The 15,528-nt window shown below is 42.9% G+C and overlaps 1 protein-coding gene across 1 annotated transcript in view; it reads right to left on the bottom strand.

Moving 5' to 3' along the window:
- Positions 1–15,528, bottom strand: part of SLC25A12 (solute carrier family 25 member 12) — a 123,497-nt gene that overhangs the window by 60,055 nt on the left and 47,914 nt on the right. The window contains exons 6-9 of the mRNA XM_044303617.1: positions 12,154–12,300; positions 10,661–10,799; positions 8,291–8,384; positions 6,877–6,961 (exon numbers count right to left, since the gene is read on the bottom strand). Coding sequence (XP_044159552.1) covers positions 6,877–6,961; positions 8,291–8,384; positions 10,661–10,799; positions 12,154–12,300 — 465 coding nt within the window. The remainder of the gene's footprint in view (positions 1–6,876; positions 6,962–8,290; positions 8,385–10,660; positions 10,800–12,153; positions 12,301–15,528) is intronic.

The following is a 15,528-nucleotide window of genomic DNA, read 5'->3' as shown; positions in this document are numbered from 1 at the left end:
CCCAGACCGATTACGCCTGTGTGATAAATGCCCTTAGGGTACATGTGCATGGCGGTGGAATTTATATGTGGATTTTGCTACGTTTCCGTCCCAGGTTCGCACCAGAATCCACATGTGCTGTATTACTTGCAGATTTTGAGCCGGATAGGCATTGCAAAGGGTGAAATCAGCACTACAGAGGTGAACGCACAAAGAGGCTGGGGAGAGGTGAATGCAATGCTCCCTGTGTTGGTTCTGTTCTCACCCCTCCCTGGTCTTCTCCTGCAGGTTCCCCACCCTGTGCTGCGTCCTGCGCACTACATTAAGACGTCGGCACGCTCTGCGACCTCACTCTGTGTAACGTTGGGTGACAGCATAGTGCGGCAGGAAGAGCGCTGGACCTCATGAGAGGCGACGGCGTCCGGAACACGAGAGGCGAGTTGATTTTTTTTTGTTGGTCTGATCTGAAGTCTGATTGTGAGTCTTATAAACATTGGGGGTCTGATCTGAGGTCTAAATGGGGGTCTTATTAACACTTGGGGGTCTGATGAAAAAAATCAGACTGCACTGCATTTCACGGGGACAGGCTCTCTTTAATCCCTACTTTGGACTACAGGACGTGGTGATTTTTTTCATCTTTAAATCCCCACATTTCAAAAGCCACAATTTTATTTTATTTTTTGTGGGATAAGTTGTATTTTTAAATGGCACTATTTTGGGTAACACATAATGCATTTGATAAGATTTGGTGGATGACCTCATAAAAAACATAGCAACTGCACCATAGTTTTTTATTCACTTCTCTCCTGGCAGTGAAGGCAGTGTGCTGGCTGTTTAAGGGTAGGTTCATACGAAAGATTTTGAATATCTGCCTACAAAATTCACTGCAGAACATTTTTTTAACCAATGGATGTTTACTTCAATACAAAACTGCATTTTCAGCTGGTGGTGGCACCAATAACTGTTCAAAAAAAACTAAAAAACACAAAACCGCATGGTCACTTATAGAGCTGTTTGTTTTTTATTTTTTTTTTATGCTCCCCATTCATTTCAATGGGAAATTCAACATGGATTCCGCCTCAAGATAGGGAATGCTGCTTCTTTTTTGTACATGGGAAAAAAAAAGTGCTGCCTCCCACTGAAATGAATGGGTGGCTGTTTTGAGGGTTTTTTGTTTTTTGGTGTGAACTGGCCCTAATACAACCGGGATCCACAAGCAATTGTATTGCAGCTTTTAACTAGCTGCTTGCCCCAATGTACTAACTGAGTGCAGGGCGGGAAGGGGTTAATGGTTCATTTCATTCTCCAGAGAATTTTTTTTTTAAATATTATTTTGTTCTTCTAAAATATCCAAATTGTGGCTTCCATGAATCCTGCTGGCTGATTCAAAGTCTCCATGGAAAGAATGGGGTATTTAGTATTATGTCACTGTAGATCTCCCTGCACCCAGATGATAGAAGCATTGCTGCACTCACTCGGCGTGGCCTGATTTTCTACACCGGCTTCCTTGAATAACTTTTGCCTTCTCCAATAAAATCTGTTTGTAAAATGTAAGGAAAGAAAGGAGCGGGAAAGAATAAGATTACGTTCGGGTGTCATTTGTCTCTGTTGGTGGGCCAGCCAAGCTCAGTGTTGTGACATTCACCAGCCCCGAGCGACAGGTTGTGAGCAATTTCAAAATAAGCTAGAACCCGACTTCCTGCACATCTGTTCTTAACACTTCTAAGGCACCCAGCAGGCCTGGCAGGTATGCACTGCATTTGGGAGGGGCACTAGCTAGCAAGAGGTTTTCTGGAAGTTCAAAAGCGACTTAGGGGGAAAAAATAAATAAATAAATTCATAAATAAAAATTTGAAAAATAAATGTGCAATTGGCAATTGTCTGTATTATGTATGTGCACCTCTTCTCATATGTACAGCGCTATGGAATGAATGGCACTTTAATAATAAATGATAATAATAATAATATCGTGGGCTCTGCAGCAATTGATTAAGGGCGGTTTCACACTTCCAATTATTTATATATTTTTTTCAAAACCGTTTTTTGTTGGCTTTTTTGGAGCAAAGACGTCTCAGCCAGATGTTACATGCTGGCCAATAGGAAATTATAAAAACACCCTACAACAAGGGCAGACTGTAAGATTAAAGGCTCCTTTCACACGGGCGAGAATTCCACGTGAAAATCACAGCATGTTCTATATTCTGCGTTTTTCACGCAACGCAGGCCCCATAGAAATGAATGGGGCTGCGTGAAAATCGCATATGATCCACAAGCAAGTGCGGATGCGGTGCAATTTTCACGCATGGTTGCAACCCCATTGAAGTCTAATCACTGTGTTATTTTCCCTTATAAGATGGTTATATCTTCCTTCAGCAGGACTTGCGCTGACGTCACCACGCGGTGAGCGTCATTACGTCAAAGGTCCTTTTGCAGGTCCTGAAAGAAGACGATGCTGGTCGCAAGATCAAGTGGATTGGGCGAGTTATGTTTTTATTATTTTTTAACCCTCAGTTGACATTATACTTATGGAATGGAAAATATATAATGGAAAATAATACAATCTACAGAACACCAAACCCAAACCCGAACTTGCGCGGAAAAAATTGAACATCTGAACGCAATCGCACACAAAACTGACTGCAATTGCGTGGTTACTCGCGCGGGTTTCCCACAATGCACCCCCCAACGCATCCGGCCCTCACCTGCGACGCCCGTGTGAAGGGGGCCAAAGTGACCCTGGAAAAAAAACTAAGGCCTCTTTCACACAAGCGTGACTGGTTGGCTCCAGATGCGTCAGGATGCGTTCAGTAAAACTCGCACTATTTTGCAAATAAGTTTAGTCAGTTTTGTCTGCGACTGCGTTTAGTTGCTCAGTTTTTTCCGCGCAGGTGCAATGCGTTTTAATGTGTTTTTCATGCGCGTGATAAAAAACGGAATGTTTACAAACAACATCTCTTAGAAACCATCAGTGAAAAACGCATCGCACTTGCTTGCTGATGCAATGCGTTTTTCACGCAGCCCCATTCACTTCTATGGGGCCAGGGCTGCGTGAAAAACGCAGAATAGAGTACATGCTGCAATTTTCACGCAACGCAGAACTGATGCGTGAAAAACAACGCTCCCATACACAGACCCCTTGAAATGAATGGGTCAGGATTCAGTTCGGGTGCTATGTGTTCATGCCACGCATTGCACCCGCGCAGAAAACTCGCTCGTGTGAAAGGGGCCTAACCCTGGGTTCACACCTGAGCGTTTTACAGCGCGTTCAAACGCGCTGTAAAACGCTTAAGACATGAAAACCAATGCTTCCCTATGGGAAGGGTTCACACCTGGGCGTTTTACAGCGCGTACGAACGCGCTGTAAAACGCCCGACGCTCAAACAAGTACTTGAGCTTCTTTGGGGCGTTTGACGCGCGTTTGTGGCCATAGGACACTGCAGTCAATGACACAAACGCGCGTCAAACGCGCGTTTACTATTACAAAAAACGCGCATAAAAACGCGCGACAAAAACGCGTGTTTGAGAAACGTTCAGGTGTGAAAGCAGGGTAAAAGAGGCCCTATGTTGTAGGCAGATCCGAATTGACAGAGGACAGGGCAACACAAGTAGTGAGGGATAACAGAAGTAGTCGAGGCCAGCAATACCGTAGTACAGTACAAAATACCCAGCAGAAATAAATACTACGGTGCAGCACAAAATACTGCTGTCCCCACTACAGTATTCAACTGTATCACCATCCTGAGGATGGCAATACAGTTCAATTCAGCAGGGCGCCTGCAGCCACTGGCCAGAAGTATAAGTACTGGATGCCCCTAGCATTAATTACTACTGAGAGCATCAGATAGTTAGGTATCCAGCCGGCAGCCATGAGGGCTCGGGCATCCCCCGGGGATCAGCCCACCAGGAAATTTCCCTGGAGGGTCTATGGCCAGCTGCCTCCTACAAACTCAGTTTTTCAGTTTTTTCCGTAGTGGTGTTTTAAGACATTTTTTTTTTGCGTTTTTTGAAATCACAGAATGCTCTGGTTGTGGAGTTTTTTTTCCTTCCTTTTCCTACATACTTCTTTATTGAAAAAACAAGTCTTAAAAATGCAGTTAAATATTGCATAAGTAAAAAATTTGTAAAAAGTGCCACACCCAAAAAAGGTTGTAAAAAATGGATATAATTCATAGCACTTTATATAAAGCCAAAAAAGCACTCCCCCCCCCAAAAAATAAATAAAATGGCAGCACCCTAAGAAACGCTATGGTGACAGCCTAACTATAGCTAAATATACACAAGCACTTTGGGTTAAAAAGCTATATGCAATCTAATATCTTTTATCTAGAGTACACTTAAAGGGGTTTTCTGAGATTTCTATACCTGGGACCCCCGCCGATCAGCTGTTTTAAGAAGGCAACAGCACTCCTGTAATCACCGCAGCCTTCTCCGTGCATTGTAAAGCGGCTGTGCCTGGTATCGCGCAGAGCCGCATTCGCTTCTATGGGAGTGAGCGCGATACCAAGCCCAGCCGCTATACAATGTACGGTGCTGTGCTTGGTGAGCTGAGAGAAGGTAGCGGTGCTCACAGGAGCGCTGTTGCCTTTTCAAAACAGCTGATCGGCGGGGGTCATGAGTATAAAAATCTTGAAAAACTCCTTTAAAAAACAAAAACAGAATCTATTACAGAATCCATAGAGAGGTCTAACCTCTTTTATTAGACAGAAAGCAGACTGGCTACATGGAGTAGGTACTTGCTCTGGAGGATTAATCAACCCATTGATTTCACTAGAAACCATGTAATGTTTTAGTTGCCCTGTGGTGGCGCTGCAAGGAAACTGAACACTAACTACCAGATTTACACACAGATTAAAGCTGATCAATGGGGGCTCCAGTAATGGGACATCCTGTGATCACCTTTATCTTTGGGGGACCATTTGCACTAAAGGTAAAGGGGGCTGTGAAAAGTGATCTATATGTATTAGTCTAAGGGCTCATGCACACGACTGTATTTTCAGTCCGCATCCGATCATTCATTTAAATGGAGCCGCAAAAGATGTGAACAGCAAACCACGTGCCCCGCAGAAAAAAAAAAAAATAGAACATGTCCTATTCTTGTCCATTTTGTGGACAAGAAAAGGCATTTCTATCATAGGGCAGGACGTGCCAATCCGCAAAATGCAGAGTGCACATGGGCGATATCAGTGTTTTGTGGATCCGCAATTTGCAGTCCGCAAAAACGGATACAGTCGTGTGCATGTAGTATGGATAGAAAATGACAGGAAGACTGTATGTGCATCTGTTTTGATCCTAGTATGAAAACTGATATATTTTCCTAATTTAAAAGATTTTAATTGATTGCATCTGATCATTATAGTACCATCGACCTAAGAACGCGGTGGGATAAAGTCCATGTTATGATTCAGCTCAAATACTTTCCAGACCAAAAGAAATCCAATGTTCTCCAAGAACACTCAGTTTCTTTGTTAGAAAATGTAATTATTTTCCAATATTGTTTGTCACATACTGAAATAAAAATAGCAAATGTTTTTTTCTACAAACTGAAACTTCACATTTATTTCTATTTTTTGGGCTTGTTCACACCTGCGTTGGAGGCGCCGTTGGGGGCCTCAGTCACTGATTCAGTCAAAGACGGAAGAGAGAAAAGTCCTGCATGCACGACTTTCTTCTGCTAAGACCTCTTGCCCACTACCGTATGCCCTCCGAGATATACAGTCCATGGGCGGGCCATATGTCCAGGAGCGGCATTGATCGTGCGCACGAAAGCGCACAGCATCATAGATTACAATGATGCTGTGCACGTCGGGCCCCCCGCAGGACTATTGTCCCGCACTTATATGATCATATTAGTGCAGGACAATAGTCCTGACGTACACAGCATCATTGTAATCTATGATGCTTTGTGCTCCCGATCAATGCCGCTCCAACACATATGGCCGGCTCATGGTCCATATATCTCGGAGGGCATACGGTCGTGGGCAAGAGGTCTAAAATAGGGGACCCTGAAGGGAAGCTGAATGACCCTTATGATAATCAATGGGATCGGTTTGTCTTCTTTCAGGTCAGTTATGTGCCGAGTTCAGCACTTCTATTATTTCGTTGTTCTGCTCCTCTAATGGTAAAGTAAGATACTTATATCCGGTCATTGAAATGTTTTTGTTTTTTATGTACAATCTGAGCATTGACCTGATTTGTGCATATAGGGGGTCATTTATTATACTAGGTGTATTTCAGATGCAGATGGTGGCACAACGGTTAGTTGCTCAGCAATCTGCGACTTCTCCCCGCTCACGCCGGGACTGATAAAAAAGTGGGCGTAGTGTGGGAAAGAGGATGGGTCGGCAGGCCAGTCTCATTCATCATTTTTCTACACCGGTTTTAGGCGTAGAAAATGGTCTAAATGTAAGACAGCTCGGAAGCTGGCTTACGGTACTAGTGCTGGTTACATCAAAATTTTGTAGAGCCAGCGCCTCTTTGTAACTTCAGCGGATCCACTGCCACTGATCTTAAAGGGGTTATCCAATTTCAGAAACAGCCCCCCCCCATGTGCCGGGCCCCTCACAGGTATTATACTTACCCCGCTCCCTGCACCGCTGCTTCTCCCTGTACACAGATGAAAACATTCGGTGTCAGGGGGAGCAGCCAATGGCAGGCGGGGACTAGAATCGAGGGTGATGCTAGGGAGGCTCGTCCCCGGCTGCCATTGGCTGCTCCCCCCGACACTGAATGTTTTCATCCGTGTACAGGGAGAAGCAGCAGCGGCGGTGCAGGGAGCGGGGTAAGTATAATACCTGTGAGGGGCCCGGCACATGGGGGGGCTGTTTCTGAAATTGGATAGCCCCTTTAATAAATGACCCCACAGTTTTTACTGTTTGGTGTTGCTGGGCTTCCACCTACCTGTCTCTGCAGCTCTGCCAAGTTGTAAGGTAGTGCCCCTTCCTCTAGTGGTGATATTCTTTCAATATCTGTAAGTGTTAGGCGTCTGCAAACAATAAGATGGGAAAATTACACTACGAGCCCCACTAGAGAAAGGAACTGATGTCAAGGACGACAATCTCTCTGTACGTCGCTGCAGAATATGAATGGGGGGAAAAAAAAAGTATTAAAAGTTGTTGTCTCACTTCAGCAAATGGCATTGATCATGTAGAGAAAGTTAATACTGTACAAGGCACTTACTAATGTATTGTGATTCTCCATATTGCCTCCTTTGCTGGCTGGATTAATTTTTCCATCACATTATACACTTTGTTTCCATGGTTATGACCACTTTTCAATCCAGCAGCGGTTGCCGTGCTTGAACACCATAGGAAAAAGCAGCGGCCTATGTGCGCTCCCTATGGTCCTGGCCACCAGAGAGGCTGGCGCTTTTTCTATAGTGTGCAAGCGCGGCCACTGATGCTGGATTGCAGGGTGGTCATACCCATGGAAACGAGAACTGTATAATGTGATGGAAAAATTAATCCAGCCAGCAAAATAAGCAATGTGGACAATCACAATACATTAGTAAGTGCCTTGTATTAACTTTATCTACATGATAAATGCCACTTGCTGAAGTGACACAACCCCTTTAATTTTGCTGCTTTCCTGGTATGTTTTGTCCACCTCATTATGCCTGGAGACTCCCTTGGAACACCTATTTGTTTTTGGGATCACAATGTGGTGCTAATTAAAAAGTTTCTCCAGGTCTGAAGTGCTGATGACCTATCCTTAGGATAGGCAATCAATATCAGATGGATGGCGATCTACCAGCTTCCCCATCGATCAGCTATTTGCATGAGATCTGCTGCCGGCAATCAGCTGATCAGCGCTGGTGCTGGGAGTCGGACCCCAGCGGATCGGACATTGATAACTATATCCAAAGGATAGGTCAAAAATATTTCAGTCCCAGAGAACCCCATTAATTATACATTTTTTACATTAGATGGGGAAGGAAATTCATTATCTACAGATTAAATTTCTTAGGAATAATCTATGATCTAATACGTGCTATTCCTTTTTTCAGGACAATCCACCTACACATCTCCATGGTAACAGACTGCAAACCAACCCAATGTAGTCTGATCCTACAGTCATTGCCATACCAAGCAAGAAGTAGGGGACAGGTGGAAGGCAGTATGACTACAGGGTCAGACTACACAAGGTTTATCTTCAGTCTGTTACCATGGAGACAAATAGATCTGCAAATTTACTAATAATTAAAACTATTTGCAAAGTTGATTCATTTTTGGTGCATTGCAAAAATGGTAGCAAAGGTGGACCACGAGATTTGATTTCTTTTTTTTTTTTCTAAAAAAAAGATCTTAGTACTTACCCAGTGGCATTGAATAAATCTGATAGTTGGTACAGAATGTCAACTTCCAGTGGAGTGATCTGCCCAAATTTGTTTGCAGCATTTGCAAATTCCTCTGTAAAATACAATATGAACATTTTAAAAATTCTGTTAATTTCTGCATCCTTTCATTTACAATATACAGGCATTGCAATCAACATTTTTCCTGTGTTACTTGACTTAATACTGTACAAGAACATTGTAGGTCTATGTACTGAAAGGATATGCCATACATTCTTGATACGTGCGGGTCCATATATCTTTCTATAATTCCCATAGACTTCACCAGAGAAAGTGGCCATTGTCCGGGAAGGTCACCTATGACCTTCACCTGCACCTATGAGACTTTTTTGCCATAAAAAAGTGTTGATACACTATAAGTGGTTCAAATGGAAATACCCTTTAAATTTTATTCATACCACTAACCGGAGTGGTTTATGTAGGTGACAGGACTATTGCCAATAGACTGAAAATCTTTCTGGTCCTCTTCCAACCACAGTAATACGCTAATAGGCAGGGGCGGATTGGCCATAGACCCTACAGGGAATTTTCCCAGAGAGCCGATGTCCAAGGGGCCACGAGAGCCCGCCTCACTGACACTGGCCAGGTACAAACTACTGGGGGAACTATAAGGGTCATTATTAGAAGAAGTCCAGGCTGCATGCTGAAGTTAGGACTGGCTTGGTGTTGTGGCCCACTTATCACCTCCTAGGCCCCCTGCTCCCTATCCATATTAAAAACAATTGGAGGAGGAGGACAGAATGTGGCAACTTTTGATGGCCACTACAGAGAGACAGCTTCTGGGGAAATATTTTGTGCTGCACTATGTGATATTAGGTTCTGTGGGATGGTATTCTGTGCTGCACTATGGTATTACTGACCCTCCAACTTGTAGTGGCCCATTTACTTGTGTTGCCCCACCTTCTGTCAATTTTGCACCATCTATAACATTGGGGTATCACGGACGTTCCAAAGACAGGTGGCAGGAGATCAGTGAGACGGCCAACACGTGGTTTGATCTGACATGTTTTCCGTCTGGATCAAATGACGGCTGTGTTGTTTCTGGTGCTTACTTCTTCCCCCAGGTGTGGCTATTAGGGTCATTTAACCTTCTCTATTTTTAGTTGCTTCTCCCACAATGCTGTGTGGTTTATAGCTTCTGTTTGGACCTTTGGATAGATTGTGGTTGGATCTCGGCTGAGTTCCTGGCGCTTCTATTGCTCCTTTGAAGATAAGTCTTTCCTTTCCCTTTTGTATTTTGTTTGGGTTTTGTGTGTTGCCTTTCTCTATTGTTTGTATTAGGCCTGAAGGAGACTCTTGTTCATCCTTCCTTTTGGAGGAACTGGTAGTCTCATCGCTGCTTTTAGTACCAGGGTCTTATAGGGCTAGATAGGACTCTAGATATTCCTGCGTATGAACTCTACCTTTGGGGTCTGTTCATACTGGTAGTCAGTCAGGATTTTGGTTAGGGTTTTCACTAGGAGGTGTTCATTTTCCTTCCCTATTTTTTATTTTTTTCCCAGGGCCTCTTTAAGTTCCCAGTCTACCCCTGCTCATAGGAAACTATACAATAATAATCTTAGGACTTATACACATGACAGTATTATGGTGGTTGCCATAGAGGTGCACCATAGTTGCCAACATTTCCCAGGATACTTAAGCTGCACTTAGGCAGAGAATGTCCACCCCTGCCTCCATCACCACCCCAGAACACCCAGAAAATTCCCATAAAGTGCCTACTTTGGGTTAAATTTGCACAAACTCAGTCCCTTCCAACGATGCAGTTTGTGGTTGGCTCAGCCCTTTTCTTGGGACTGTTGGCAACTATGGTGAACGTGTCCTTTACTGAATTTCCATATGTCTCTGGCTTCATTAAAAGAAGTGCTAGGTTCCATCAGGCTCCATATGCAATCAATATAGAGGAGAATATCTCCATATACATGAAGTCTGTCAGAGTCTACACAGCTCCTTTAGTACGGGGTCTTACAGCCTTCCTGCACTGGCATATAGGCTCAAGGCCAGTATGCATGATTCTTAAGTGGCCAAGTCCCATTCAGTTTCTACCCCTTTGTACATAAATATACTATTCAACTCTTTGGAAGAAATCCAGAAGGTGGGCCTTGGATGATTTATGTTATTTCCCTGACTCTTCAACACAGAATTAAACGCTGATCCACTAGACACTTAGTTGTGAATAACGTTAGGCTCCCAAACTATGATGAGGGCAGAAATTCAACACTTAAAAAGTATTTCCATTGGGAAAGGTCCCAGCAAACTGCTGCTTGCATTCACTGCTACTTCAAAATCTCAATAATACACAAAACAGAAGATCTAAATGGGAAAAGATGATACCTTTGGTGACCTCCAAGTCTCTTTTTGTGCCTGCTAAAGTGCTGTATATCTTGCGTACAAGCTCCATGTTATTGAGCAAAGAGTTGAAAGCATTGAAGTAGGAGAAGCTCACTTGGTGGGAGATTGTCCCCCCTGCAGCCTACAAAAAAAAGGAATCGCTGATTAATAAAATCGTGAAGGTATTGCAATGGTTATTCCGGCCAATCATAGATCTATGAGACTACACATTTCGCCTTTTTTCTTTGTATGGAAGTTCATTGATTGACCACATAAAAGTTGAGTTACCCGAAATGTCTTACTTTTGGAGTGTTCGGCTGATAATCCTCTGTAGATAATCTTAATTTCCAAAATAAAGATTTGTCCAAACATTTTAAAATAATTTTTAATTGCTCGTTGGCAATGTTCATTTACTACCATAAAGATATGCCATCAACGGCAAAAATGGGCAAGAAAGGAGCGTGCGGGGAACATTTTTGACCATCACAAGGAGATGCTAAGAGAAACCCTTGCAACTATTTAGGCAACCCCTTTCTATGTCATCCATATTCCCTAAAAGGGTGTATGGGCAGTGGTTGTCTTCGTGGGATAACCCCTTTAAAGGGGTTACACCATGATTGGTGTAAAAAAATAAATGAAAATCTTGAATCCACACAGGACATGACAATCTCTTTCTAAAAAAGCTAGAACCAGCCGTATACCTCACATGGGTCCAGAGATCCTCTGATTCATTGCTCAAATTGCTCTACTAGATTCTATTCAGGCTGGCAGCTCTGGGGGGTGTCCTTACTGTTGCAGCTCTCCCTATCGCACCTCAGGGGCCGTGTCCTTTCTCAGGGGGCATATCCTTTCTGCTGCAGCTCTCTCTATAATTGTCACAGCATCTAACCGTGGATATGGCTGCTAGCAGGATGGAAGTGAGCATGTGCGACCTCCTCAGTAGATGGATGTGCACATTACTATACAGATTAAACACCATGGAGCGCATCTAATGCATTAAAGAGAATATCTCACAAATGGAGCATTTTGTATACAAAAGTAACTAGTTCTCATGCTGTATCATCATTAAAAAATATATATTTAAAAAGAACAATCTCAAATCAAAAAGGCTGACACTTTTTATGCTATAAATATATGGGTTGCACAAGGTCTTCAAGAATTGCCAAAGATGAAGATGCATGCAGGAACTAGGGAAAAGAAGAGACCTGTATAATATAATAGTAATGTGCATGACGATAAAATAAGGACAAGGGATATAGTAGCAAAAGTGTAACATTTTAGGCAAGAGGTAAGTGATTGAATCTAACTTTTATAAAGAAAGCATAAAAGTAAAGACCTTATTAGAGTGTCGTACAAGGACTGAAAACTAATAATATTATTACTTTGTGTCACTGTTCAAATAGAGTAATTGTAAAATGTTCTGTTTTGGCATAAGTAGTCTATTAGTAATCTAGTGCACTAGTAAAACTAGTACTCTAGTGCACCCGGGTCCTTACCGAGACAAGATTTTCTTCTACAAACGATGTAAGCATATGTGACCGTATAGTAGCCATAATGTCGCTGAAGTCCAAAGCCGTTATCATCCCAGATTTGTTTTTGTCCTTTAGAGCAAATGCTTGCCGTGCATGTTCTAACTGCAGCTCCTAAAAATCAGAGAAGATGAAGTTATCATTTTCTTATTATCCACAATTCAGAAAGTCCCTAAAACCACCTTCAGATCCTGCATTCTAGGACCCCTTTGATAAGATGGGAGATGCATTGGTTAAACTAAACAGACACTCTAAATTCCAAATATAAGCTAAAATAAGGCAAGGTATGTACAAATAAGGCACTTTCCAAGTCTATGGGGTACTGTAGGAACAATCTCAAAGCATGGAATTGTATGAAGCCCAATTGTACCTGTATGTCTCTGTATCTCCTAGTATTTCCTACAAGCAAAAATCTGTGCTGTATTAGAGAGAATTTCTACCCTAGAATAGTTTCTAGAGAAGAATATCTCCAAAATACAGAGCACCATGTGGCAGCACACAGAGTACTTACTGTACATCTCAACAGCATGGAACCTCAGGGACTGTGTGTCTCCATATATTCTCCTGTGTGCATTTCAAGGAGTGATTCTTTAAGGACTCACAATTGGGACTTTAGAAGCCATTAATAATACAAATGCACCTTTATATGACGGATACTATAATTAATTCAATGAAAATGTGAATATGATCTATGTTTTATTCTGATCAGCTTAACTTGTATTTTAAAAAGGGAGTCTGTCAGGAGTTTTGCAGACAGCACTAGGTAGGGGCTGTGGAGAGCAGTACAAACATTCCTTTTGTGAAGCTTCTCTCATCAGGGGTATTGTAAATATAAAGTTTTATTCCGACAGATTCCGCTCTTTCAAGTGGCCAGAAGGTGGAGCTTCACTGTGACGTGCTCTCTGCATAGAGCTGCTTTATAGCCCCTCCTCTCTGCGATGTACTGGTCTCCTGTTTGGATGCTACAGCTGCCACTCAATGCACAGAGCATGTCACAGAGAAAAGCCCCACCTTTTTGCCACTTGAGAAGCAGAACCAGACAGAATAAAGTTTCATATTCTCACTACTCCTGAGAAGAGAAGCTCCACACAAGGTATGTTTGTACTGTTCTCCGCGCAATTAGCTACAACAGTTCAGCATGGTCAAAAGTGCCGACAGAACAATAAAAATCATGGAATTTAAATTAAAAGAGCTCCAATAAAAATACCATGGGAAAAAGCTCTTGATGTATTCAAATAGTTTATATATGACATTTTTTATACAGTCTATCTTTCATTTAGATATTGCTTCTGTTTCTCAGGTGTTTTAGGATCACTCATTAAGATCTACATTGGTATACCGATATATATACAATAATTCACACACACAACATATGGAAACTATATTAAAAAGCTGTGCATAGTGATTACACAGTTGAATCCCATTAATATGACCTTTTCCTACTTCCGACATCAGCAGCATGTAGCTCATGAAGAAAGTCACATGTGGTGAGCAGGCTTGGTAGGTATATAAGGTGTGTGATGGGCTGTCTGCACACATATCCCTTGTGGGTATATAAGGTGTGTGATGGGCTGTCTGCACACATATCCCTCATTGCTGTCATGGGTAAAAGAGGATTTATCAGAGTTGCAAAAAGGGATGCTTATTGGCTTTCGGGCCCGGGTGGCAGCATTTCTGAAACTGAGCAGTTTGTAAACTATTCTTGTGCTGCTGTGTGAAAGTGTATGGTAAATGGACAAATGGCACCATTGCAAATAAGTGATGTGGAAACTGTGGAGCACCACGTGCCATTGATGTGAAAGGTCAAAGACGACTGTAAAGGTGCGCGAGGGCGGACAGACACACTACAATGGAGCAGTTCATTGGAACTCCGCTGAAAAGGGTGGCCTTTTCCGATGAGCCACGTATTCAGTTTCATCAAATGGATGGACGTTGACTTGTCAAACGAGAAACATCAGAGAACACACACCCTGCAACCATTGCTGGAATAACACAAACTGGTGGGGGCAGCGTTATGGTCTGGGGAATGTTCTTGTTGTCTTCACTGAGCCCTCTCATCCATGTGGAAAGACCTAAGATGATTTGGGTATGAATCCATCCTTGCAGATAACTTACATGCTGATCGTCTTCTCTGGGGTGGATAGGATCTTCTATTAAGGCAATGCAACATGTCGCACAGCTAAAAATGTCAGATATTGGGTGAATCAGCATGACCAAGACCAGGTGAGGATTGGTCATAGACTATACAGGTAAATTTCCCGGTTGGCTGATGCCCAAGGAAAAATTAAAGCTGTGAGAATCAGGTACTCATGTACAGTATATGGCCAGCTATCGCACATGTCCTCCTGAATTCAACTGCTGTGGCCTGCACCTCACCTGAGCCCCCTGCTTCATATGCTAATCAGAGACAACTGGAGGAGGACAGAAAATAGCATCGATTGATGGCCACCACAGAGGGACAAGATATTGTGCTAAAACTATGGTATTTGGTTCTGATGGGACAGTATTTTGCGCTATGGTATATTGCTCATGGTGCCTAATTGTGTTGCCCCGCCTTCTGTAAGTTTGGACCCGCCTATAACATGGGGCCATTTAAAAAATAAATAAATTTCAGGGGCACTTTAAGTTCCCAGTCCTCCCCTGACCAAGACTTTCAACTACTACCCTGGCCCCTTAACTCCCCAGAATTTAACCCAATTGAGCATCTGTGGGACCACCTTGATCATTGTGTTTGCTCTATGGATCTGCCCTGCCGACCCTCCAGCAATTACGGGATGTACTGCAGTCAGTATGGTTCCAGATACCTGTGACAACCTACCTGGACCTTATAAAAGTCACTCCCAGGCTGTCTAACTGCTGTCCATGCTGCACACAGCGGTTACTCTGGATATTATCTGGTGGTCATAATAATGTGACTCGACTGTGTATTTGTGATTTTCAATGAAAGTTTACATAAATCATCTATAGTAAATCGCAGCTATTATTTCATATAGAGATAATTTCTCCATGCGCTTTATTGCTCTGAATAAGAAGAAACAGTTGGATCCACTAAACTCCCAGATGTTGATTTAAATATGCTAACGATCGTATGTGGTAGGTTCCCATCTTCTCAGCAGCAATGAGATGGCTCATGTTTCAAGCTCCCACGCCACCATGGAGGTGAAGGGGCAGCTGACATTCATGGACCCCCTCATAGCTGCAAGTGACGGCTCTCTGCAGCACAAAACAACATATTTTCTGCAATGATCAATTGGCCGAGGCTCAGAAATGGCGTTCCCAGTGTTGACCCCCTACTACATCAAAGTCTGATTGGCCCAAAACATTAATTCTCACCAATAGAAA

This window comes from Bufo gargarizans, chromosome 8, assembly GCF_014858855.1.
Source record: "Bufo gargarizans isolate SCDJY-AF-19 chromosome 8, ASM1485885v1, whole genome shotgun sequence".
NCBI lineage: Eukaryota > Metazoa > Chordata > Amphibia > Anura > Bufonidae > Bufo > Bufo gargarizans.
This window is presented reverse-complemented; position numbering and strand designations above follow the sequence as displayed.